Here is a 27,060-nt window from a genome sequence, read left to right on the forward strand (position 1 = left end):
GTGCATAATCAAATACATTTCCGATGTACTTGTTATATATAGCTTTTTTCCAGTGGATAGACCCTGTCTTCAGCCTCTTGGTGATTTACATTTTGTGTAAAAAACCACAGATTATCTACGTAAATAGAATGAATGATAATCATTTTCAATTTGGCATTCTTCAGAGGAAGGTGGATAAAGCAAAAAGATAATATTTATTTGAAATCTTAAATAACCTGGCTTCTGTGACTCTATGAGCACTTATTTGAGAGAAATTTCAGAATTTCAAGACAGATTATTTGAAGCATTTGAATTTTAGATCCACACACATAGAAGTGTCTATACGGAAAATGCTTGCCCAGCTGGGGAGCCGGGATCATCAGGTGATTCAAGTGACCAATTGTAAAAAAGCAGTACAGATTGAATTTAGGATGTCTGAGATTAATCACACTTGAAAAAGTGCTAAGAAAAAATTATCTGAAAAAATAGTAAGTTTAGGGGAAAGGCAGTTTCTCCACGGAAATTTTCCAAATCCAAACATATATCACATTTTTAAAGTTATTACTATCAGATTATTCACTTAGCTCTAATTACCTTGCTTCTCAGTGGATTGCTTTATATCTCGCACACAGTGCATTTATTTAGAAAGGAATTTTATTCAGGACACATATTCCACTGGCTTATGTATGCCATAGCATATATATCTCCAGATCTGAAACAATAACAACAACAAAAAAAGCCTACATTTCCTTCTATTTCCTGGCTTGCCAATAATAAGAAGCCCCTGCAGGAGGGGAGCTTGGCTGGTGGTGTTTTGTGATTTCTCAGATAACAAGAGCTTCACATTTCTGTGGAATTCCCATTTGCCAGCGAGCTGCTGCTGCCGCTGCCCTGATTGATATATGACTGCAATGGCACTTTTCCATTTGACATTCTCTCTCCCTCTCTCTCCCTCTCGCTTTCCCTCTTTCTCTCTCTCTTAAACAACAGCCCTAACTTTTGTGTGTTGCAAATATAAAAGGCAAGCCATGTGACAGAAAGACAGAAGAACAAAAGCATTTGGAAGTAACAGGACCTCTTTTTAGCTCTCTGAAGAGTTTAAGGGAAGGAAGGAGCAGTGCGTTTTCCAAAGGTAAGGACATACATAAGAGATTCCTCCAGATTTTGTGTATTACATGGGCTTAAACTGAGCACTTAGTCTCTTTATCTGACAAGCACATGTTCTCTGTGTATCGTTTTTTAAATTAAAATGTGTTAGTGTAGAATCGATCCAGTTCTGCTACCTGTGTCTCCCTCTTATGCTCATATCTTTAATTATATATTCCGTCTGAAGGATGCCTGTATGAAAACAAATAGGTAGCGCAGTGTGGTTCTAAATAACATGGTCAAACACCGATTTTTGTGCATGTGCAGAGCTTGTGTTTGCAACTTTGCGCTGATCCTATTTGTGTGGCTTTGCAGTGAATGGAAGTGCTGGATTCTGTCCTGAGCTCATAGAAAGAACACGAGTGTCTCCAGGACTGTCTTTGTCCCACTACAATAGGGCTCTATGAACACAGGCAAGCCTGCTAGTTTAAAACTGAACTGTTTACTTTTATTACTACTTATGTATGCTGATCTCTTGCCAGTCATCTGCTGGAGTGCTTAGAATAATTTGAAACAACAGGCAATATTTATTTCTAGCTTTGCATGTCATGCTTCACAGGAGCACTTTTAATTTGCACATTGTTATTTATCCAAATTTCTGGGAAGCTTTACTGGACAGCATTGTGGATTAGGATAGATTTAATGTATGTCCTTGATTGGTTAAAAACTATGAGGAAAGCCACAGTGTTTGCCTTTGCTGTAGCACTGAGGGGTATATTTAGTAGGCAGCCTACCCCTTCCGTGCTACATATAATGCAGTGTGGATGTGCATTTGGTAGCTCGTGCAGAGGGATGCTGCGCAAGACCCCAGATCGTCTGCTGAAGGAGAGAGGGAGTCTTTCAGTGTCCTGAAACCCTTCTTTGCCAGGAGGACATTTCTCTGTGTATCAGTGTGAGAGGCATGAGCATAACTATTCTGTGTGTCATTGGGAAGAAGAGTTTCACTGTTATGAACCAAGTGATAATGTATCAGAGTATAGTGTAAATGCAGTTCACTGGAATGGACACAGCCCCGAGAGAAGCCAGCTGAGGAAGAAAGCCCCATCTCCCTAACAGGAGTCAGGTGAGTAAATTCATCCTATACAATTTAAATTAGTGAGTTCAGTAGCAAAAATCAGAGTAGCAAAGGTGAACTGTGTGAAGAGTAGTCTTAGTTATGTTTGCGTTATGTTAACTAAATGATCTGGTATCAGTAGAGCAGACTCCCACAGAATGTATGTTGGGGGATAATTTTCATGTGGCAAATCTGAATTTGCACGACTAACACTTTTATGGACTGACTCTTCTGACACTGGCAGACAGATTTCTTATCCTACCCTACAGGCTGATTTAAACTTCTCCCATGGTCTCTGTATAGCACATCTTATTTGTTTTTACCGCAGAGAGATGGCATGGCAAGTAACTCGTTACATTTTCTGCAGCTCTTTCGAGATGCAAAAATGTTTTATAAATGCTTTTATTACAGTTTCTAAGGCTTTGTAACTCTGTTCTAGTGACTCAGAGGTGGGAACACTGCATACTGGAAACAAAACAATCAAATGATTATTTTAAAATAGCAATGAGTACAAATTCATTTCAACCAGTTCTGCACTTTAAAACTATTTCCTAATGAAAGCAGCCCAGATGCATGGTGGGGTCAGTAAATGTCAATATAATAATTGCAGTGCTGTTATTTTTTTTCTTTTCTTTTTTTTTTTTTCTTTTGAATTGCTAATGATGCCTACTTTGCACAGGCAGTGAGACCTTACCCATATCTGTGAGCAGTTATGCACATGAATAATTCTCTTGACTTAAATAGAACTATTTGGTGAGTAATTACTTACTAGCTTCAATCAGGGGTTCCCAGTGTGACTTATACATTGACATACTTTTGCTGGAATAATAAAATCTTATTTGCAATACAAATATTATAAGAAAATGCTTTAAGATTTTCCTGTTAAAAGAAAACAAGGATGGAATAGAAGATGCTGCTTCAACTTTAGAGAAGTAATTTGCTTTAGTTAAAACATAATATTAGAGGCTGTAGCTGATTATTCTAAACATAAGCCCAGATCACTTCTTGAAGGTGTCCCTTGTAGATTCACTGCTGTTGTGCAGCACCCATTCTCAAACAGATGAACGTATGCAGGCGATGTCTGCTTTCAGAGCAGGATGTCAGCCTGTGGTAGAGACAGCCCTGTGTACTGTTTGCTTAGAGAGCTCCAGCGAGCTCTCTAAGTGTGCCTCTGCAATAAGCCATCTGCCCCACCAGAACAGCCCCTGCTTATGAAGCCACCTGCATATTCTTGCCGGCTTTAGTTGCCAGGACTGCAGTATCTTTCGCCCAAAGGGGAGGGAAGGGAGGCATCTCCACAGCACATCACATCGGTGTCCTCAGTGAACCATTGGACAGGGAATACTTATGGAGTCAGCTTCGTTCCGTGTTTCCCCAGGTCCCACCATATTCCCTCCCTAACTCGTCCGCAGTCAGATGAACTAGGAAGTGCTCTGGATTGTTCTGGGACCTAGCAGGGAGCTGAGTGCCTACAGTGCAGAGCCAGGATACAGTCACCAAGACATTTGTTTTTGCAAAAAGTGTGGTAGACTGTTTATTTAACTGAAAGAAAAAGGAAAAAAAAATCTTTTTCAACTGCTACAGTTGTTATTACAATTGTAAATATTATAGATTGTTGTATAACAAATATTACAAATTCCTCTGCCTCTAATGCCTTGCCAGTTGTCAGGAGAGATCTGTCTCTGTGAATTTTAGAAAAAATTTGCTACCTGAGGACATGCCACAGTTCCATGTCACTTGAGTAACCCACCTCTGACTGTGGCTGAATAGCCACATCAAAGACAGATATAGAGACCCTGTGCTAGGAAGCCATGAGGTAACCTGCTGTCATGAAGGATTTTTCCCAACCCCATCAATTACACTCTCAGAGTCTTTAGAGTTTGTAACCTTTCCAAAAAACTCTTAAAAATAACCTCCTTACTATTGTAACCCTCCCGTATGCAGCCAGTCCTTTCACTGAGCCTGCTCAACTTTTGCCCTCTGTGATATCTTGTTCCATTGGATCATTGTCAGTTGCGTAAACATGTGTTTCTTTTCATCAGTGTTAAACGTGCAGCCTCTCAGCTCCCCTGCCCTTCTCCACGTTCTGGTATCTCGGGATGGGTGAGTAGCCATGTCCAGTTCATCTTTTCTCTGCTATCTTTCGTTACTACCCACTTAACAAGTCATTCACTAAAACTCAGCACCACAGCAAGAGAAAAAAGGGTGGCTGCCATCAGATTAGCTCATTTGCTGGAGTCTCTTTGGCCAAGATCACCCCACTTTGCTGCTGTTTTATGCATGCATAGGAAGAGATGCTGTAGTCTGTGCTATGATCAGCTGTTATTTCCTTTTTATATGTGTCAGTGTGGAACATATTAAAATTTCTCAGTAGTGGTATGTTTGGAATCCCTCTGATGCCCCACCTCTAACTTAGCAGAACAATAAAAGCAAGGTTGGAGTAAGCCTTTGAGCAGCTGGCAGTCTATATATTCCTTCTTTTTTCACATAATCTAATTCAGACTATTATCTGGGTAGCAGTGGCACTACCACTTCCAGACACCATCAGTGCTTGTCCTATTTACTGGAATTTCATTGTGTAGCACAGAGATCCTTTCTGCCACAGACAAGCATATTCTTTCTTCCGGTATCACAGTATTTGGCTGCTGATGCCATGGAGACACAGCTCTAAGGAATTCCACTCCATCATTATTTTTCAGCTACTCTTTGTTATTTTCTATTTACATCAATCATTGTTATAGTTTACGCTTGTCACATTTTCATGCTTATTACTACTGAGCTGCAAACTGTGTCAGTATGGCAATGAGGAGGCAGCACAGGTTATGTTGCCCTTTAAGACATGTGAGTTTAGGATCTGAGTTAATGCCTCAGCTCTGGTTTGGCAAAGGTTAAGCATACCATGGCAGTGACAATCGCATTACTGTCATAGCAGCACAGCTCAAAGAGAGCGAGACCTAGGGGGACACTGTTCCCCTTGTTAAAAGATATAAAATTATTATCACGAGCCAAATGCTCAGGTCTCTAATTATCAGAGGGAGAAGTGTATGGACACTGGTCTGAATTTTGTCTGTGTATAAAGTAAAAGAGGATTTCACCCCTGGGGTCAGGAAAGAGGCAACATCCCTGTTCAGTCATGAGCTCTCACCAACCTGCGTAGCACTCTCTGCTGGTACTGGTGGGAGGGATGTCTTTGCCTGGTATTAAAAACCAAGAGATTCATTCTTAGTCCTACAGCTAATGATAACTACAATTACTGTATTCTCTAGGAAACACATTAAAGCGACCTCCAACTATCAGGCATACAATCTAACAAGAGGTAGAGAATGAAAAATGCCCACCTGTTTGTAAGGCACTCCAGCAGGTACAGGACACATGCTCTAATGCTCTAGACCTCTCAGCAACTTGTAATTTGGCCAAAAGTAATTTTGTCTTACATTGGGTCATAAGACTAAAGTAGAGGTAATTACTGAAGCAAATATTATAGCTAATGCTTGTCTAGGAGTATGTGCACTTTACCTTACAGCTACCACTTGTTGATTTGATGCCTGTGAGAGAGGGAATATTATTACTTAAATTGCTCAGTTCTGCATGAGGTGATGCCATCCAGCACCTTCTGGATGAAAAAGTGCAAAACTGTATTCCTCTCAATTCCTGTCCCATACTCAAGATCAGGACTACTCTGACACTCAGTAAAACACAAAAATAAAGAAAGGCTCCAAGGTTCGCATCATCTCTCTCCATTAAATGGCTAGAGGGTTCATGACAAAGCTCAACCAGCTCCTGAGCTCATCTGAGTGACATTTTGTACATGCCTCTAATGGTTCTATTTAAAGTTTCCTGGCAGTAGGAAAAGGAAAGAATAAAAATACAAACACTTTTTTGTCTACCAATAGTTATTCTTTGTGAGTGTATTAAAAACTTTTCTCCATTTTTGTCTCTGCCTGTCTGCTGGCAGAGTGCCAGCTTACAGTACCCACTGCAGTTTATTATTTCAACAGCATAGCAGAAACATACTATTAGCTTTCCCCCCTTCTCTTTGCTACCTGAAGGACAGGAAATATTCTTGGAAACTTAAATTAGCTCAGCTTCACTCTCCTTTTGAAGTGCTGTTCAGCTTAATTTTTTCCACTTTATGCACTGGGTCTCAGTCTTGTGAACACTCATGGCCTTACATGAGCAACCATGTTAAAGTCCAGGGAGCCAGTCCTATGCCTGCTCCCAAGTGTGAAGCCAGCAGAGGAGATTTGTATTACATTTGTGCAATTACTGTTCATGTTTTGCTTTGTATATTGTCTTCCTATCTTTTCAGTCTGCTCACAGGCTCAAGTACTTTTCTTCTGAAACATTAAAACATTAGAAAAACCTCAGAGCAGTAGATGATGTGTATGAGTTTCTTTGAATGACCATCACAGTGTCTGACATTTCTGGTTATTCAGAGGTGGTGCCCATTCTCTCATCTTAGTTTTTAAGGGGCAACGTTCTCTAGTTGCTGGCTGGCAAGCTGTAAGACAGTGCAGTCTCAATAGGACCAGATGTGCTTCCTTTCTGTGGACACCCAGAGGAAGCGGCTTATGAGCCTTCCTTTGGGTCTGTTTTCCTTTCTTCTGCCTATTTTCTTCCCCTTTCCTGTTGCCCAGCAGTTGTCACTAAATCTGACCTGAAGTGAGCTGCCTGGCCTTTTTCTCTTGCCCTTTACAGCCTTGCACTGCTTTTATGCTGTGGGTGTGAAAATCTGCATGGTGGGTCAGTGTGAAGAAGCTCAGTCCATGGTGTCACTTCAGGCTTGCTCACCCGTGCGAGCATGGTCACACCATTCTGTCGCAATGCTCCGGGCCCTCTGCCACTGCTGTGGCTGCTCAGGGCAATGCCACTGACTGAAACCAGCTGGGTGGGCAGAGCCCTGCCCATAGGATGGTGATGCGTGACCCTCAAGCTGAAACTAGTTGGCAAGCGATGGCATGGGCTGCGGTGCTGCCAGGTGTGGGGCAGTGGGGAGCGATAGCACAGGTTTCAGGGCAAGGGAGAGGAGGAGACAGCTGGGGGCAATGGCAATGGGCACAGCCAGACCCAGCTCAATGTTACATGGTGGGCTGATTGCACGAGGTGACCACAGTGGGATGCGAGTTACTTACACACCCACAGCAAAGTGCTGAGGGTGTCAGTAAGAAGAAAAACAGCCTCTCCCTGTCCTATCCCCTAACACCCATGTGCTGCCCCCAAAACTGGTATATAACTGGGTGGATGGACCCAGATGCATCCCATACAATAGATGATAAATTCCTGTTGATGTCAAAGGGGACAAGCTTCAGTGCAGTTGTATGTCAACAAGGCAAATGCTCATTTAGCACAACAAGGCCTCAGGGAAGCATTACACTTATTTAGACCTGCAAGAATCACACTCCAAATATTTAGTTTGGTATTTGCCCTGTCTTGGGACAGGAATTAACCTATTTGAAATGTGCATGGAGACATTTTTACAAACACACTTGAGTTCTCCACGTTCACCTGTTACTTTCTGGTTGCCATATGGATGTTCAGTAACTTCGTCATGTGTTTTGAAATTAGACTGCATTGTGGGCAAGGATTTTGAATGCAAATATAGGAGGCCACACAATCCAATGCTGGAACAGAAATGCTTGCAGTAAAATAATTAAAGGGAAGACAATCACAGTTATTTACAGAACTAAAACATCCACTGGAGCTGATAAAGTTTCTCAGTCAATATAGTGAAAGCAGGATCAGGCACAGCATTTTAATAATCTGTGCCAAGAAACATTCCTACACACTGATATACTGTCACCTCTTCTGTTAAATTGCTCAGATGGTCACTTGTATTAGTTTGTCCCACAGCAAACAGTGCTTTCCAAGGAGCATCCTAGCATGGCATGGAAGTTTGCATACACTGGAAGCCATATTGGTGCTGCGGAGAGCAACTAATAGCCTGGGAGCAGGCTACCCCATGCCACCTGGCTGCAGGGCCAATAGCCACTCCATGTGAGTTTAATTTCCCTGTGGAGAGGTAGTCATAGAGCAAAATTAGGGCTCTGCACATGCAGACTGATGTACGCCGTCAAGATAGTGCTAGTGAAAGGGCAGTCCTGCTGCCACTGGCTTCTTGCAGCGGTGGCCAAGCATGGGATTTGCACACAGGGCCCTGTAGCCCAGTGCAGAGCTGAGGTGTGGATAACTCATTCCAGGAGCAGAAATGATGGTTCTCTGAGGACACTGAAAGCTCTGCTTTGTTTCCCAGAGATCGAGGTGATGGGGTTGCTGTGGGCCATGCTGGCCCCACAGCTAGCTGGTGTCAGCAGCTGGAAGTGGGGTGCTCCCTTGTGCCCATAGCTGTGGGGTTGGGGCTTCCAGCACCTCCCTGGCCTCCCAACCCCCTTTTGTGGCCCTTTGCATGGAAGTAGAGAGTTTAACCCTGCTGGAATGAACTGTGATATAACCTGATAGTATATTTTGACCAAAATCATCATTTTGCATTCAAGTCCAGATTTTATGAGAGTAAAAATTCTTCAAATTCTAAACTTTCTGGCCTAAACTTTTAGAGATATGATAAAGTTCTTGAGAACTTTATCATTTTATTTTCACAAAGATCAATTACATAGATATATATATAAGGTTAGTGACAATTTTTTTACAGCTGGAGTTTGGAGAAACTCTGAGCAGTGTTTTAACTTTTCTATTTACATAACAAATTCAGAATGAAGGAACCACATGGTAGGATCCAAGTAATTGTGTTTACTAAATATGCACAACATGCAAGGCCAGGCTTAGTTATATATATACACACGCTGCTGCTCCAACTGGATTTTGGCAGCTTCTGAAGCTTAAAAGACATTCAGTGAATTGAATTCACCATCATCATCAAGCAGGACTCTCAAACATAGAAAATACATGGCAAATGAAGGCCAAGCTGAACATACATGCATGCCTAATTTTTTTCAGGGGTTGCGGACAGGGAACAACTAAGTAGAAGTACACCATAAATGAGCTTTTCCATTGTTCCCTTCCTATCTTCTGGCACAAAAGCTGTGCAGATCCAATAGATTTTAGGAGAATTCCTCAAGTCTTTATTTTTTTCCGAGATATATAGCAAAAAGGATTTTCTGTTTACGTTCTCACAATGTGAGTGGCTAAATAATTCCAGATGACGGAATTTCTCTTCTGTCCTAAAAGCAAAGCAAAATCTTAACTTCCACTGCTATCTAAATTATTCTGAGTATGATGATAAATGTTTATTTCAGCATTCAAAATGCAGTTAATGACTATATAAAGTTTGAAAAATAACCTTAACTCACCCCTATGTTTAAGTGCAATACAGTTGTTGATTACATGTTCATACGGTCTTTCTCTAAGATCTCTTCTACTTTTGTCCGCCTTTTACGTAACAGATATAACAGCTTTAAACATGCTATGTTCATACGAATTCACAAAAATTAATTATATGGAAAGAGCATTGCAAGTATATTAATACCTACTAATAGATAGTAGCCATATCAGTGAATTCTGTAAAATGGGAAGTAGTAATATTCATCCATTGTTAGGCCACATATCTTTTAGCCAATTTTAAGTCTGAGAGTATGAAGTCACCTTAGTATCTTCCTCTTTATGGTATGCTGTAAAGAGGAAGCATTTTTGCTCTCTCTTTGTTAGCTTGGCAGATTGACTATTAGCCAAAATTTTTCACGTGAAAAGAAATAGTAGGGAAAAAATGACTTAATTAAAATAGATTTTTTCTGTGTGAAATTTTTGATTTTGATAAAAAGAAGTGTATTTTCCAAATCAATCAAAACAAAAAAAAAGTCATCCTAAGTACAATTACAATGATTAATGATTACAGGTTTACTTGCATCTTTTGGTCAGAAGGACAGCCTGGATGGTACAGATATTGCTCCTGATATCATGTACTGCATAAGATTTTATAATTTCAGACAGTATTTCAAAAGAAATACAAGTTTAAAAAATAATTTTAATTTTAAATAAAATTCCATTGTAGTATATCAACTGGAAATGGAAAATGTCATGTCAATATACTTAATCATAGTGATGAACCTGAGTGAAAATATTTAGACTTCTGACCCTGATTTAAAAAAAAAAAATATTTCTGCTCCAAACTCATGCTAATTTTGAAGTATTTAAATGACCCTATGATTTTTTTTTCAGACAGCTCATATTGAGCACATTTGTTTGGATGGAGAGGTAATTACTGGGTGTGTAATACTGGGTTAACTATTGGAGAGAGTCCTTGCCAAGCACAGAGTTCTGATTAGCCTCTTTATAAAGAGGAATGGGAATGTAGGTAAAAGATTTCTTTTTAAAAAAAGTGCATTACTCCTGGTAATACTTCTAAGGTTCACTAATGCTTGGGCATTATCTTCCTGAAATACAATGATAACATTTCCGCTCTGTGAAGGACTCTGTCCCAATTCCCATGAGTGAGAGATTTCTGTCTTATCTCGTTTGGAGGAATATTTATTGAGATCAATGAGACTAAACAAATGGATCTGTGATCCTAAATATTTAGTGCTGTTTAAGCTCTTTCTACTGAAAACACATTGTATTTTTTCAAAGCCATAGCCACTGAAAAACATCTGTTTAGTGAAATATATCCAGGTCATAGCTCAGACTCAGGGACAAAAATTATTATCCATTAAATATACATTCACACCATTTTTCTTTTTCTATTAAGGCACACGGACAATAGCTTTAAACCCCAAAAAGGGTTTTTAAAATGTCTGATACACAGAGCATCCCTAATTACATTTCTTCTCAGCATGAAACTTTGTATGTCACTTCAGCCTGACAAAGCTTGACTTCCAACTTGGATGAACTCTGGAACTGTTTATCACTGCTATGCACTCGTCTTACAAAAGTGTTTGAGCAAGCTATAAAGCAATCCACAAATCATTAAGCTCTCTGGTGGAGAGGCCTCATAATTTCAAGCTGTTTTGGAGATGAGTATCAGTCTTTCTAAAATATCGCCAGCAAACCAGAAAACATTTTTGAAAGAGGCTTGTATAAGGCAATAAAGACACACATCTTCTCTTTAAATAGGCAAGATGTTCTGGAAGAGTATTTCTGTATGACTAGTAAACTTGTTTTATCATAAGTTTCTTCTGAAAGTACTCCTGCTTTTAGCTTTACTTATGACTGTTCTTTGCTTTGTCAGGTTATATTCAGATGGATAACTCACAGGTCTTTCAAGTTATAGCTGTTTGTAGTAAAAGCAAAATTAAATAATCCATATAAGACTGTTGGCTTGTAAGAATGATCAAATGAAGAGGCTCAGGGAAGTGCCCTTCTTTCCATGTCAGCCCAGAGCTCCAGAGAGCATTTCAGTGGTGGCTCTGTGTCTGTTTGCTGGGGGATCTCTCCCGACTTCCACTGGGCACCAGAAATCAAGATGACTAAGTGGCAGTCTGTGTCACTCTGTTGACATACATTATTTTCTCAACTGATAGCTGGGGTGTACTTGGCTATTATGGAATATAATGTATTTTTCAAATCCTGCTCTTTAATTAATGAGGAAGAGACTGAAACTCAGGAAGTGCAACATGGTAAGTAAGCAAGTAAAGAAATGTCAGTCTTTCTGTGTGTGAATGTGGCATTCAGGAAAGCAAGGGAGTAAGAGCCCTAGGTAGTCCCCTGTACAGTACAGGAGGGTGCCCAGTGAATTTCCTGAGAAGCTACAGTGCTTGGGTGCCTTGGCTCAGCCTCCTGTTGTCCCATTGCTCTGGGCAGGCACCTTGTCCCTGCAGCATGATGGGGGCGGGAGACGGACATGCTGCCCCTAGAACCTGGGATCAGACTGCCTCCATCATCTCCATTTGCTACTTGGGCCAGAAGTTCCCCTGCTTAACGCAGGAGGCGGTCTACCCTTGCCCCTGCAAACATGTCTGTCAACATTTGGGAGTGAATATACAATTCTTACAAGTTGCAGAAATCTCTGATGTGTTATAAATCACCAGTTTAATGGGAATCTATTAGGGACATCATCAAATAAAAAATACTGGTACTGCAATATTTGTAGTATTAAAAGTTAAAATGTTCTCCTTAGTAAAATGATAGAGCAGCGGTTAAAGCAACAAGGCCTTGACCTCTCCTTCCTAATCCCATATACTATACCTACTGTGGGAATGATGTTCACTCAGAAAGTGTATTTTGGCTAGTAAAAATCCTATGAGCCTTATTATTATTTATGTTTGTTTTTCTCCAGAGTTCTTTTTAGTCAGAATTGTAATTTATGTTATTTTTATCCCAGCTATGCAGGAGATTCTTTGATGGATTAAAATCTCAACAAACTCTAACTCAAGAATAAGAATGACAGCTAAGAGACTTAAACCTGACTTTTCACCATCCTGGAAAGGAACTGGATCTCAATATTTAGAGTTTTTTTAATACTCTACCTCCCTCTGCTGTTATCACTGAGAAGTTCTTCAACAATGGGAAATCATGTACTTGCAGCTTCTATTTCCATGCTCTCTCTCCTGGCAATAATGGGAGACACGGACAGTAAAACAGACAGTGGCTTCATGATCGACTCGGACCCCAATCGCTGTATGAGGCATCACTATGTTGACTCTATCAGCCACCCGCTGTACAAGTGTAGCTCGAAGGTAAGGACTTCTCTCATCCCCTGTAAGGAGGATGCTGCCATCAGCAGAGTTTGGAAAAAAAGCCATGTTGTTTAATCATCTCTACATAAATTCCTTTCTACCAAAATAAAAATGTTTAGATATGCAGACATCTGGACGCATAGGTCAGAAATGTACGGAGAGAAAAAGTCTCATGATTCTTTTCACATTTTCAAAAGGATAAACAAGCTCAATGATGTAAAACTAACATGCAATAAACTACAAGATTAAAAGGAGCAAGTTTGGGTCTCGGCTGCTATGCGCCAAGGAGATGGGCTGGTTCAGATGTTTAGATCACCCCAGTTAGCCCACTTCTTCAAGTGAGTCTTTAATCTGGAGTACATAAATTTAAAGCTTTTCATTGGCTATGTACTGAGGTAAAGAATCAAGCTGTAAAACGATAATGAAAAGAGAATGTAAGAAACACTGCTAATCTTTTTTCAGTTTAGTATCAAGGTCTTTGTTTTCACGCAGAATGTCATTTAGGATGTTTACTTTAGGGCTTAGAAGCAGAAGAAAATACAAAATTGCCTTTCATTTGAGATTTCAAGCTTGAAAAAAATTGTGGCAAAAAGGTTTAGTAGCCTGGATATATAGCCTACAGTCACTGATTTCATTGTGTGGAGAAAAACAATGCAGACAAACGATGGGGGATAATCTCTGCTGGTCCCTCTTTTTCTTGTCCTAATTTGTTCTAACTGAGTTAACCCAATGAGTATTCAAATGTATAGTCCCTGCTTTGACCATCCTTCTGCCTCTTGGAAAGCAAATTGCCTTATTCACTCAGTTCCCTAGATCAACAAAAGAGAACACCAGTAAATGCTAATGCTTCTTCCAGCTTTGCGTTATGTATGAAAGCTACAGGCCATGGGTGTGTGATGGAGTTTAGGACAAGAAGGCTGACTGCAGTGCTGCCCAGTAGCAAAAACCAGCAGCAGTCAGTCAGGGAGCATTTTAGAGGAGAGGATGCTTGTGCAATGGTAGCAAAGACCCCTCTTTCTCTACCTGAATGCCTTTGTGGGCAGAGTGAATTCTTTGCTTCATGTGATCACTGCAGGGATGAGGTATTTCAACTGACAGTAATAGCACATTAAATCTAAAATAAAATGCAGAGAGAAGCATCAGCAGAAAATAATAGCCCCTCAACAATAAGCAGAAAACAACAGCCCCTTACGATGCCAGGATGGCTGCTGGGGAATGGTTCCTGCAGTGACTGTGCATGATGGATGAAAGGAAAAGGTAGACTCTGGTCTCCCTTACACTAGCTTCACACCAGTACTGCCTGCCTGGCTTTGCATGATCACTCTGAATTCACAAGGATGTGAGACTGAAGGGTTTTGCCTTACTATTTCTGAATTTGAACAATAAAAGCACATAAACCCAGCTATTCAGGGGAGACTTGTTCTCACTTTTGGCCTAAACTAGACCCTTTTGCCATCTGGCTAACATCCAACATTAAAATACATAACTGCAGAGATTAATTCATTTGTGCAATATTGATTTTATTGCAGGTAATTTTATATTGGTGAGAAATCTGGGTGGTGGAGGTGGTTTTTCCTTTTTTGCAGGCAGCGATAGCAGCCATCCACTCCTAGTGCTATTAAAATGGAAACATCATTGCTATCATGATAGTTTGGTTGAGCAGGGTGGTGCTCCATCCAAGTAGCCTTTAGTCTCAGCCTGCTGCCCTGCTGGAGGGCAGGAAGAGCTGCAGTTCAATGTGGTGCGTGAGGATGGTAGGTATCTGAGGTTGGTAGGTGGCCCAATTTGGGCCCTGCAGGACCTTCAGTCTCTAGCTTTGGGTAAGTTCCCTCTCTGCCCTCAACAAGCAAAACAGCAAATGAGTAGCAAATAGCAACTTTACTAGGGCTGTGAGAAATGCAAAATATGACAGCTCTGGGTACATTGCCTCAGACAGAAGCCTATCAATACAACTGGTCCCAGCCCAGCCCCAAAGGCAATTCAAGTCTAGGAGCATGGAGGTGGAGCTTGGGGCCAAATTGCTCCTGGCTCCAGGCCTCTCCTCTCCTGCATGCCATCTCCCACCCACCTGCCAGGAAGTAAGGATGGAAATCCACCAACTACTTAATTTCTTAGCATCCCTAATGATGGAGAAAAGCAGTTAGGCCTTTAGGAGTGGAACTAATGGAAATGAATACAAGGAAGGTTTTCTAATGAAAACCAGATTATTTCAAAACACAACTCTGAGAAAATGAAACTGTTGACATGGAAATTTGTAACTTTAACTGCAAAAATGTCCATGACATTTTAAAAATCAAGTATTTAATGGAAATCATATTTGAAAAAATTATCACATCTTTTGACTTCCCAAATTCCACAACAGCTTCAAGAACAGTTTTTTAAATAATGCTGTAAGTTGAATGGACTTTCTCATGAAGTGGAAAATGAAAACCGTTTCTGTACAATGTGAAACAGTTTTGACATTTCCTAGAAAACTTCTGTTTGTTAAAACAAGCTCTTTTTTTAAGATCTCAGAGATCTGAATCATTCTGCTGGATGTGTGACTTCTGCATATGTCTTAGCATATAAACACAGAGCAGTATTAGACTTGCTAATGAAAATTAGCCACAGTGTCTGTTCCAGTATGCACTATAATAAAATATAAAAGACCAGTATTAGACTTGCTAATGAAAATTAGCCACAGTGTCTGTTCCTAAACACACTGTGAAAAAACACAAATCAAAAAAGGGAAGGTTCTGTTTGATTAGCTATGGGAACTGTGGTACCTCTTGTTTCCACTGAGTTTCCATCGTGGAGCTTGGACTGATAATTTATGTCAAGCAGAGGCTTTGCTCTTTTTTGGTACGATGTATTTGTTCTACAAAACCATCCTTTTTCACTCTGTACATTTTCCCTTTTAGCGCAGCACAGAATTATAGAAATTAAAAGTGGCTTCAGAAATTGCAAGCCATATTATATTTGCCATCCATCTTGTTTAAAAAAGGATTATGTCCACTGTACTTCTCTGTGGAGGCTGCCAATTGTACCCACATGGGAACTAGGTTTGTTACATTCAGAAACACCTACCAAATATAATTTAATAATTTAAATCCCTCTTGCTTGTGACCTCAAGTAGATGTTGAAAACAGATTTCCAAATATGAAAAGCCGTTGGAAATGTATTCCATCGTAGTAACAGAATGTGTAAGAGACACCAAGGAGGAAAGAAAGAAGATAATTTGTTACTGAAAAAATGTTCTCTACTGACTCAAAGGAAGTATTTGTGTCAGCTCATAAGGTACTGACCTGATCACTGCTGGATCCTGCCTGACCTCTGTCACTGAGGCAGGCTGGTCTTCAACGTGCTGGACTGCCTTGCTTCTGCAATCAGAGCTTTCTGAATTACGATATTGGTTGTCACGAGTATTTCTTCCAGATGTGCCAGAAGAATGCTACAATTGCCAGCCTAGCAATAAAGAATCCAGGTCAGAGAGACACAAACAATATGAAGAAAGATTTAGTGAATGTTTTGAAGATACTAGTAGAGGTCAGGGCTATCTCATGAGATTTTCCGTAATTCCTGCTTGCAACTAGGCCATGAATATGCTGTGGAAGTCTGTTCTCATATATTTCAGCACATCTGCTTTCAGGCCTCAGCCAGTTGCTGATGAGCGCAAGAAAGAGGACTACAATAATAATAAACCAGTTTACAACTTCTAAATTTCTAGAATATGGCTTGAGTGATTAGAGTCAAATATTGTCTAAATCTCACCTGTTATAAGAAATGCTCTCTTTCTTGGCTATTCAGATACCTGTGAGACTGCAGTCTAAATAAGAACACGTATTTTCTTAGCTGGTCAAACACCACTGCACTGGGGATCAAGAATCCCCCGCTGCATTGTACTGTACTTCCGGGAATAGCATCACAAGGTGACATGCACAGGCTTATATGTGTGGGGGAGGAGAAGAGCTAAAAGGCATAGATATCAGGTTATAAAATACCCACACATTTTTACTATATATACACTTACTGTATTACTGTGCTATGCCATCATATCATTACTAATTATTTAGGCGATAATCTCTATTCTGCTATAGTATACGATGCAATAAACAGCTGGTGCGATTGATTAAATGGCAAAGTAAAGCTTTTAAAGTACGTGCTATTTCCAGCTCATTTGCACACCTGCCAAAATTTACTGGTGGTGGTGTAGATTTATGAGGAGGACATTAAGATATGCTGAGGACTTCAGGTTAGTTCAGAAATTTAGAAAGCCATCAAAATAGGAAGCCAGAATATTTTTAATCCTGCAAAATTGACATGATACCCGTGGTGCAATGTCCCTTATAAAAACTTACACTCTAACCTAAAAATAGGGCATAAAACCAACTCTGTAATTTTACATGAGATTAATACTCATGTAAGAGTAAAGAAGAAAACCTAAGTAGCCAGCATAATTTGAGATAGTTAGAGTCCTCACAGAATGAAACTCATTTTTAAATACAAGGCTTACTAAGCAATTATAAAATCAGTTACATATTGAAAAAATATTGACTATTTTTGCAGAAGAAAGCTTGCTGTTAGTAAGAAATCTATCGTGACACTTAGATACAGGAATATCATATAATTTTACCTTCTAATTACACTGTTGCAACTCTTCTGCAGCCCTCAATCCTGTTTCTTGATTTCTGGGGGAGTGGATTGGTGTTTTTGACAGTACCTGCAGACACAGGAGCATGTGTGTGGCATCTAAGTGTAAGAGTATTAGCAGTGACTAGCTGTCCCAGCTCCAGAGGCATCAACTGCTACATGTCACCTTCATCACACAGTGAAGTATGATATCATATTGGGCTGAAATCACTGAATCATAAAAATATTGGTTGGAAGAGACCTCTGGAGATCATTTGAACTCCCTAAATGGCAACTTGTGGTTGTTGCCCTTCTTTTAGAGTCTGCCACTGCTGAGCCAAGTTTGGCTCCACTGCCTCTATGACTCCTCTTTGAGCCATTGCAGATTGCTATTTGATTGCTCCTTAGCTTTCTCTCCAGGCAAGCAGTTGAGAATAGTCTTTGAAAAAGAGTACTAGTAATTTGGTGAACTCATCAAACTGGGGATCTAAAGAAAGCTGTCAAGATGCTGTGAAGGGAACTAACTGTTTTAAATGCCCTAATCTCCTGTCTTTCATTTGCCATACACACAGAATTAGATACCAATGTAACTCTTCACCAACTGCCTGTCTACGACTACAAGAAAAGAGTTTTGTTTATCGAGGGGATGCAAGTGGCTCTTTATCTGTTAGCAACTGGGTCTTAGTAACTGAAATAATTTCCCCTTTCAGTATTATTGTACATAACTAAATATGCTGGTATTAAGTATCTTGACATAGCTTATGCTTGAAAGGCTGGGATGTGGCTGAATTACACACAGAAATTTCCTTCTCATAGGATTTCTACTAACAGTTGAAGTGAATTTGCTTATGAATAGGCAGCATCACAGGATGGGGACAGTAAGTTTATGCTATGAGTCATGAAGGATACCAAATTTACTGAGGAGCCACAAGAACCCATCTCTTAAACTGAAGAAGAAGATGATACCAGTCCCTGATGATTAACTCACGAAGACATCTTCATTGTGCTTTATGTTAACTGGAAGTTCTAATACAATTCCAGGCAATCCATTTAAGCACGCATTATTTCCATGAGTCATTTTTAGGCACTGTACAATGAACTGCTCTTTACAGGCAATCAGTACCTTTCCCAAGGACATAGGCAATGCTGTTATTTTCTGCTTGATATCAAGAATATTCTTTTTCTCTGTCTCTCTCATCTTTCCTCATGATTCTACCTAAAGAAGAATGCTCCTGAAAATTAAACATTTGGCATAACTACCCACAAGATTTGGTGATTTTCAGCTGGTTAAGCACGTGTAGTGAAAGAATTTTAGAAGTTTTTATACTGTAAAATATTTGCTGTCATATTTGTAGTTGACCACCAGATGTGCGTGCAAGACAGTTAAAATGTAATTTTACTCTTTGATGACACGATCAGAGTTACTACATTTTTACTCCCTGCCTTCTCACTTCTATGATATTTTTCCCTTGTTTGGATGATACAGTAAGTTGTTTTTAGAATTTGTGTTGGTTAAACAAAATTGGTTCATCTGGACTTAAACAATATTTCATTCCCTGTGACTTTAGACCCCTAAATCACCTTAAACACCTAAGTGTTTAAGCCTGCTCAACATTCATCTCTAAAGGGCCTTAAGAGGTGTTTCTAACCACGTGTTCTGATGAGTTTCCTTTCCATGTTTTATATAGAGCTAAGGAAACTCTAGCCATTTCCACTGCTCAACATGAGACTGTTGGGAAGGGAACCAAATTATATCCCATCACAGTTCCTTAGTTCCTCCTGCTGTGTAAGTTATTTTACTCCAGTCACAGCTCATTGGGTGAACTCAGGAGGAGAATGAGGCAGCCTGTATTATATTTGTAAAAACTCACTGGTGAACTTTCATATTTGGCAAGAAGTTCTTACTGATTTACATTTTCGCTGCTTTATACTACTCATGGCACATTTTATACAGGCACAATTATATATAATTACAAATAAATGTTCAAGGTGATATTTGCAAAAGAGGGAGCTAGAAACTTACTTCCTTAGAAGCAATAAATTGAGCATTTTCTTTTTATTTCTACTTTTTAAGTTCACATATCTAAGTATTTGAGGGATACACTGACCGCAAGGACCAGTTCAGCTGGTCAGTGCTATATAAGCTCAAAACAGTGGATAATCTAATAGAAGTATCAGTCTGGCTGATGATTTAAGGGCTTGACTGCCACATATCTGGGGTCAGCAAATCACAGTTGCAGTCGCTGTGTCTGGAAAACAGGGCTGCAAGCAATTGCTTTGAGCCTCAAGGCCAGCTTTCAAAAAATCAGGCCTCATACTCCTTAACAAAAAAGATGTCTGCAGCTCCAGGAGGAGCCTCCCTGCTACCTCCTGCCAGTCCACACTGCCTCTGAGCTCCCTCAGACCTGTGTCTGAGGCCAATCTACCATGCAGGGCTGTGTACTGTCACCGTGGTGGGGAAGACGTCGTAAGTGAAGTTAGATCAGCCAGGCTGAAAGGAGCCACACATCTGCAGCTAGCTGCACACCTACAGCCAGGGCAGCGTGTTTCCTAACCCGTCTCTGTTCATTTGTAGATGGTGCTGCTGGCTCGCTGTGAGGGACGCTGCAGCCAGACATCGCGCTCGGAGCCAATGGTTTCTTTCAGCACGGTCCTGAAACAGCCTTTCCGTTCCACCTGTCACTGCTGCCGACCCCAGACCTCTAAGCTGAAAGCAATGCGGTTGCGTTGCTCAGGTGGCATGAGGCTCACTGCTACTTATCGCTACATCCTCTCCTGCCACTGTGAAGAGTGCAACTCCTAGGGACGCACCTGCCACAGCAGTGGAGGGACAGGGATGCTGCTGTCAGAGAAGGCTCCCAAGAAGTACCCTAGGTGAGGGCAACAGTTCCAGCGTACGATAACAGTAAGGGCAGGACTAATCAAGCTGGATTGCATTTAAGTGCTGGAGCATAAAATATCCTGGGGCTCTGGATGGTGCCAGTACCGAAGTGCTGTCTGTGACAAAGGCAAAAGCAGGAGGACTTGTTTTTAAGAAAACCTTTCTTTTTTTCTGAAAGGATATTTTTGTGAGTTTCTTTTTTTTTCAGGCTCAGCTCTGACTACAGAGAGGTGATTTTACTTTAAGGCCAAGGCTAGCAAGGAAAAAGAGAAGATCAGCTGGATGACAGCACTGCACTCTGGAAGCTGGCATTTGGACAGAGGATGGACACTGGTTCTCACATATGACCTCTTAACCTATCAATTTATTCTCAATTTCTTAGTTATATTGGCCTTCAAAATGAACTGTGTTGTCAGAAAGGGTTATCTGTTACTGATCTATCAGCCAAGTGCTGGATAACTTTAACGGTGATTTGGCGGAAATTACAAACAAATCATTGGTAAGTGAACTGGATATGTAATGTAACACTGGGATTACTCTGCCCTAGCCAGCACTGAAATGCTTATTTGCAGTGGATGGCATTGCAGTTCATTGGCTGAGTGACTTTTCAAAAGTGAAATGTCATGAGACTCATTATTCCTCTCTAAAAGCCTGGAAATGTGACACATTGTATCTGTCACAAAAACCATTATTTAAACACTAGAAACTAATCAAAGATTAAAATGACATGTACTAAACAGAGTCTTTTCTTAACTTGGATGGATCTACTGATGTACAGAACCAGAGTCGCCAAAATAATAATCAAACCTAGGACTTTCATCTATAGCACTCAACCTATTAAGTATCACTTTTACCTTTTAAAGACAGGGAATCTGAGACCCAGGAAAGTCAATGGACATGCCTACTCTCCCACAGAAAATTCAAGGTAGGGTTTCAATCACAGTATTATCCGCTGGACCACAAAAGCCATATTTGGGTTAACCTAACAATTTGCTGCTACCTGGGGTCCCAGTCCACTTGTCATCCAGCCTGGGATTGCCGTAACTCTTGCCTGGGCCATATGCCCAAGTTTCTTTTGTGTGAACATAAGGGTGTAGGAAGTTGTGGCAGGACTAGTGCGTGCCCAAATGTTACCTCTGTAGGAAGCTGGCCCAGAGCCAGGCTGTCAGAGAGGAGAGGCAATGCTTCTGGGTCCTTCAGGATTGGGCAGTCAGCAATTCTCTGTCAGAAGCAGGGCAGATCATGAGCTGTTTTCCCCTACAGAACCATTGCAGAAAAAATACTCTGATGAGCTGAACGAATTACAGTGATTGATAGTTGTGAAAAGATTTTAAAATAACAAAGAATCCAAAGATGTGGAATGCTATTTGTGTAGAAACTCTGGCCCTCCTCCTAGACATGATGTTTTACGAAGGTTCAGTCACAGCCTTTTATGACCAGAAGGAAACAACACAACATACTACAGTTCTTGTCTCCTTACATGGCAGTGTATTCAGTCAGTCTGCAATAGGTCATTCACATAAACTTGGACAAGCTATTCTTTGTAGAGAAGTCATGCAGATGTTGGGAGCATCTTTGCTGGGCAGGAATTCGTATTCAGCACAGTTTTTAATCCTCAGTAACACAAACATGCATAATCCCACAGTTATTCTGCAGGACGGGCTGGAATAGCTCCACTCCACTGCTGTGCAGTGTTGGGCGGGGGGGACTGGTAAGGACTAAAAGTCCCATCCGAGCCCAATGGTTGGTCCATCTGTTCTGTGCCATCCAGCCCATCTGCAGCAACTACCATATATAGCAGCTTGGTGTCCAACATGGACATCACAGGAATTCCCCTGAGTGTGCACAAGGAGTCCCCAAGGTACGCCAGGGAGAACTGCCGCCCTGTGGTTTACATAGGAGTTACTGTGGCTAGTCAGGCCAAGCCAAATTCCTTTGCCACTGCTTTCTCCTGAGGAATAAGGGAAGTGAAGACAGACGAATGATGTACACAGCTGGCCCTGTGAGCTGAATCCTGGAGCGGGATGGCATTCAGAGGTGGAAAACTAGTAGGGACAAATACACACACAGACACTGTTTAGAAGTAGATATGTAATACATGAGCTGAACTATCTTTGCCTTCCGGAGAATGACTTACAATGATGGACAGTTTTCAAGAAGAACACAGAGCTGCGAACAAACAGAAAAGGGTGAAACAAACTGTTGGAAGCTGGGGGATGGGCTATGACTAAAATGACAAAACTCTGACTGAAGAGCCCTAACGAGCTCATTGCACATCACTCATTGTTTCATCACTGTCAATCATTCTTTTCATATCTGATGAATGGTTTGAACATCAAAGGGCGAGAGATGGGAGTGTGAGCTGGGCAGACTACTTAATATGAAATATGTGTGTCCTTTTTCTGCTATCCTTCAACCTTCAGCATCTAAAAATCCCATTATCCAAAAAAGCACCACGTCCTACTGTTAATTATATATAGAAAATTCCGGTCATTATCCGAACCATCAACAATACCTTTGATAACCAAATAACTACCCCTCAAAATATGTATGACCTCTAAGCTTTGGTATAGAAACTACTGCACACAAGCTATGCTATGCAGTTATCTAAGGAACTGGGAATGTTTTAAGGGTAACTGCTGTATTCAGTGGCACTCCCCCCATGCCATGCTGTCACAGGGCCTGTGGGGCCAGCTCCCTAGCTGGCCCAAGCTGCCAGGCTCCAGAGCCATGACATGAGGCTCGCCTGATGATATGCCCCTTGGCATTCCTGCTAGGCAGTAAGCAGCTCTGCTGGCTGGCCAGGGGCAGGCTGATGAGCATTGCCCACGAGAGTGCTCCAGTGCAACTCTTCTCTCTTTTTGGTGAGAAGAGAGGAGGAATTTGAAGAGAGACTTTTAGGCCTGAGCCAATTTAGGAGGGGGAAAAAAAAAAGAGAGAGAGAGAGAATATTTATAGTGAGGGAAGAACTTGGCTGGTATTTATTACGTCCCTTCACTATCACAGTGCAAGAGCTATAATTGCTAAAATAGGTCTCACGTAAGATATTTGTGTTTTAACAAAAGTTTTTTTTTTTTCTCTCACATCCCACATTCCTTCAACTTTTGCTTGATTCTTCTAATGAAATAATCACCTTGTGAACTCAAAGTCTGTTGCCAGGCATAAACACTGAAGTGAATTCAACATTATCTAACTTAACTGTTGAGTCAAATACACAGAAGGAATATAATAGAAATTAAGACTGACATAGCAAAACACACTTGTAAACAGGTAAAACTGGACATTAAACAATGAATCACATTTTTGAATTCTTCTCAGTTTTTGTTTTGTCTTTGCTAGGCAATATCTTCAACAACTGAAAAAAGGAGTTGTTCTCCAAATCCAAATGTCCAAATGTTCTTAAATCCATACTTTGATACTTACATTTCAGTATTTTAGGCAACTAAGTGCTGCATGAAGCACACAGTGTTGCTTAAGTGTCAAAATTCAGGAGGCACACTGAAGCAAAAGAAAATGAGGCTTTAGATAAAAACTGCAGGGCTCATGGTGAGAGAGAATCTGAATGACAAGTGGAAATAGAAAGGCTTCCTGACTCCACTTTGGGTACTTAATCTGTTTTTCAACTTTAATTGCTCTGTGAGTGCCGGAAGGGAAAAGGCTAGTTGTCCAGATAATCATGTGGGGCTTTTTCTTTGCTAAAGCAGCCTCTCCCCAAGATCCCAGTGGGACAGATTTCTTCTTTTTTTCCCCCACTGTGACTAATCCTTCACCCCCTTCTTCACTTACAGAAAGACTGGCTTAGCTGTGACTGTTCTCTAGTTTGCTCAAGGCAAGATGTGATAGAGACTTCTGACTCTCACCATCCCACTGTCCTCATTTCTCTTGATTATGTTCCCGAGACCAACTTGGCTTACTTTTGAAAGCTACCCATCCCAGCAGTGGTGTTCTTGTTACATTGCAGTAGACTAGTCAGTCTATGCATGGAGAGACTATGGATGGAGACCATACAGAAATATCGGAGCTCTGCTGGTACCCTCTGCTTGCAAGGAAACCCTTATAATGCAGCATTTTGTGTCTACTGGAAATAACTTGCCATGTGTCAGAGTAAAACAGCTTGTCATTTAGCATAATTTAAATATTCTGGTCCCAGCATCAGCAGGACTTTTCAAGCACTTGAAGCTGCATACTTACATAAACGCTTTGCTTGTTCAAGCCATATATAAACCATAAAACTTAAAAATTGAGCCTTCTTGGAAGTATCTCCAGTGACTTTAATTACACTTTTCCTTGGCCTCTGAGATGGAGAACTGCTACTAGGTAACAGACCCTGTGTCTGACTATCTCTTGCTGGCCTTTAGGGCTTTTATAAGCTACTTGCACAGTGTTCATGTCAATGAAGGAGGGAGGAGAAGTTAGTGACATCTGCAGTTCCCAGCAGCCTCTAGCTGGATTTAGCTTGAGTCTTAGCTGAGACCTACTGTACACCAAGTCCATGCAGGTCTATCTCTAAGCCTTGAAAATGAGACAGGAATATGTAGATTGCAGCCAGAATATTTTTGTGAAAGAGGAGAGAAATAGAAGATGAGAAGTTACTGTCTCATTGGAAAAGTCTGCCCCTTTATGTCTTGGCTTATTTCTCAGCATTTGATGTGAGAAAAGACTGTGCTCCCTTCTGTGGTGAGACGTTTGTAATGCCTAGTCCTACATGCTTAAAGACACTAAAAGTATCTAACTGAATTTGTCTGAAACAGGATTAAACCCTCTCGGAAACAGAGTTCTGCTTGGCAAGAAATTTTTCCTCCAGCTTGGGCCATGGGTATTTGTATCTATAAATACAAATTATAAATATAAATATTTGTGAAAATAAATATAAAACATATAAATACAAGCACCATTAAAAATCAGTGTAGAAATAGAGGATATTTTTCTTACTTTCTTTGACTGTAGATATTTAAAATACAAGGGCTGAGTGAAAAAAATCATATCTACAGTATAGGTGACTGACTGTCTTCTAAGACAGATTCCATTATAGGTAAGAAGTATGGAGACAGATACTCATACAAAAGTGCTGCAGGCTATATTGGAAAGAAATAGACAGTAAAGCTTGTTAAGCTATGTGTGTACAAAAAATCTATCTGGAAATGTAAACAGTGAGTCTATGCCTTCTATTTTGCCATCAAGAGATCAAAATCTGAATGGTTCAAAAGAGAGAGGACAGGTGATTGCTAGTCTGCAAATTATGTTAGTAAGCAGGCTAATGCACTGAAAAGGGTCCTTTGGGCTCTATGTTATGAAGAAGGTGCTTTACACATATCAAGGTACAAAACAGCAGAGTTCAAGGATCTCACAAATGAAAATAAGTAATCTTGTTTGGCCTTCACCAAGAATGTATATTTCAAAATGTTCTGTTTTGCCTTTTTTTTAATAAACAGATAATTTTGGAACAGTCTAGGATTCAAAAATATCTATGAAAAGACAAAGATCATCTATGATTTTTCTGAGTCAGAATGAATCCTTCCTTTAGATGCTTACCAAGCCCAAGTGGCAACGGAACATTCCATGAAAACAAAAAATTAAGACAAGTTAGTCATATTCCCAAGTAATCTATATATATTTTCATAAGTAATCTATATCTGTTCTTTTTCTAGGAAGAATTAAAGAGTTAATCTTTAGAGCTGTTTTCATTCAGGTGCACAATTGCTATTCCAAGCTCTACATGGATCTCAAGACTTCATAATTTTCCATTTGTGTAAGCTTTCCAGACGGTGCTCCATTTCCAGATATAAAAACTAGCTGAGTTTAGCACTGATGTTGGCTAGGTTAGACAATCACTGCATAAAACACAGGATATATCCAGGGAGCAGTGTGCCAGGGTTCATCTCTGCCAGCTCTCTGCCCTAAGCACTAGAGACTTACTTTGTCGTGCTGACCCAGTCTGCCTCCAGAATGACTGAGATTCAGGAGGAGAAGTGGAAGGTCCTCTCCTTTGAAAGCAACAATCTCCAGCACTGTAAAAGCTAGGGATAAACCACTCATTTGACTGAGGGAAGATCTGAAGGTCTCCACCCTTTTGGGTGAGTATGCTGCCCCATGGGCCATTGCACAAAAGGCAGGTAGTACAATCACTGAGGCACGTGTAACCAAATGCAGTGCAGTATGAATAAGCTAAGCTCGCTCTGAAGCATTTGCAGAAAAATGAAGTTCCTCTTTGACATCAATTTTCTATGTGCCAAATAACCTTATGCAGAGACAAGCTACCAGGGTAGTTCCCTAGCAAAGGCAGGGATAGCCTCTGCTGGCCAGAGAGGCCTCCGTCTGAAACTCTTGAGGACTGAGAATGTCCCAAGTGTCTGGTTATATTAGAAATTAGATCTGCAAAATTCCCACGAATGATACCAAGTACTGCAATGCTTTGCTGATTGCTTGCTTTGCTCCTTGAAAATGAAATAAATGTACTTTAGAAGAAGTCAAACATTCATAAGGATAAACAGTCCCATGGCTTTATTAAGAACGAGTTTGCTGCTATTAATAGTAGGAACTCTTGATCTGTTTGTTATATCCATGTGTATGTATACACGCACAAAATAGGGCCCTATTTTGGAGACATTCCTCTTCAGCCTCACAGCCTTCTGCCACTCCTTGAGAGGACAGCTGGAGAGGAGCAAACACCTCCCTTAGACCTTCTCCACTGCTCTTGGAAAGTAGTATGTCTTGTCACCAGTTGCACAGCCAGCCAAAATTTGGCAGTGCTGGTAGGCAGGTGGCCTGAA

The 27,060-nt window shown here is 40.6% G+C and overlaps 1 protein-coding gene across 5 annotated transcripts; it reads left to right on the top strand.

Moving 5' to 3' along the window:
* Positions 1-1,023: 1,023 nt before the first annotated feature.
* On the top strand, positions 1,024-21,027 carry NDP (norrin cystine knot growth factor NDP). Of its 5 annotated transcripts, XR_009958172.1 has the most exons (7): positions 1,024-1,111; positions 1,905-2,188; positions 2,859-2,932; positions 4,222-4,282; positions 12,447-12,801; positions 19,985-20,283; positions 20,499-21,027. XR_009958172.1 is itself a non-coding variant. In XM_062573905.1 (6 exons), the coding sequence occupies exons 5-6, from the start codon at positions 12,628-12,630 to the stop codon at positions 20,210-20,212; spliced, it is 402 nt and encodes a 133-aa protein (XP_062429889.1). In that variant the 5' UTR covers positions 1,024-1,111; positions 1,905-2,188; positions 2,859-2,932; positions 4,222-4,282; positions 12,447-12,627; the 3' UTR covers positions 20,213-21,027. The 5 variants fall into 5 exon arrangements, 4 of the variants coding, with proteins under 4 accessions (XP_062429889.1, XP_062429899.1, XP_062429909.1 ...); XM_062573905.1 differs by having other exon boundaries at positions 19,985-21,027; XM_062573915.1 differs by having other exon boundaries at positions 1,994-2,188; positions 19,985-21,027.
* The last annotated feature ends 6,033 nt before the right edge of the window (positions 21,028-27,060 follow it).

This window comes from Rhea pennata, chromosome 1 (genome assembly GCF_028389875.1).
Source record: "Rhea pennata isolate bPtePen1 chromosome 1, bPtePen1.pri, whole genome shotgun sequence".
Classification (NCBI taxonomy): Eukaryota; Metazoa; Chordata; class Aves; order Rheiformes; family Rheidae; genus Rhea; species Rhea pennata.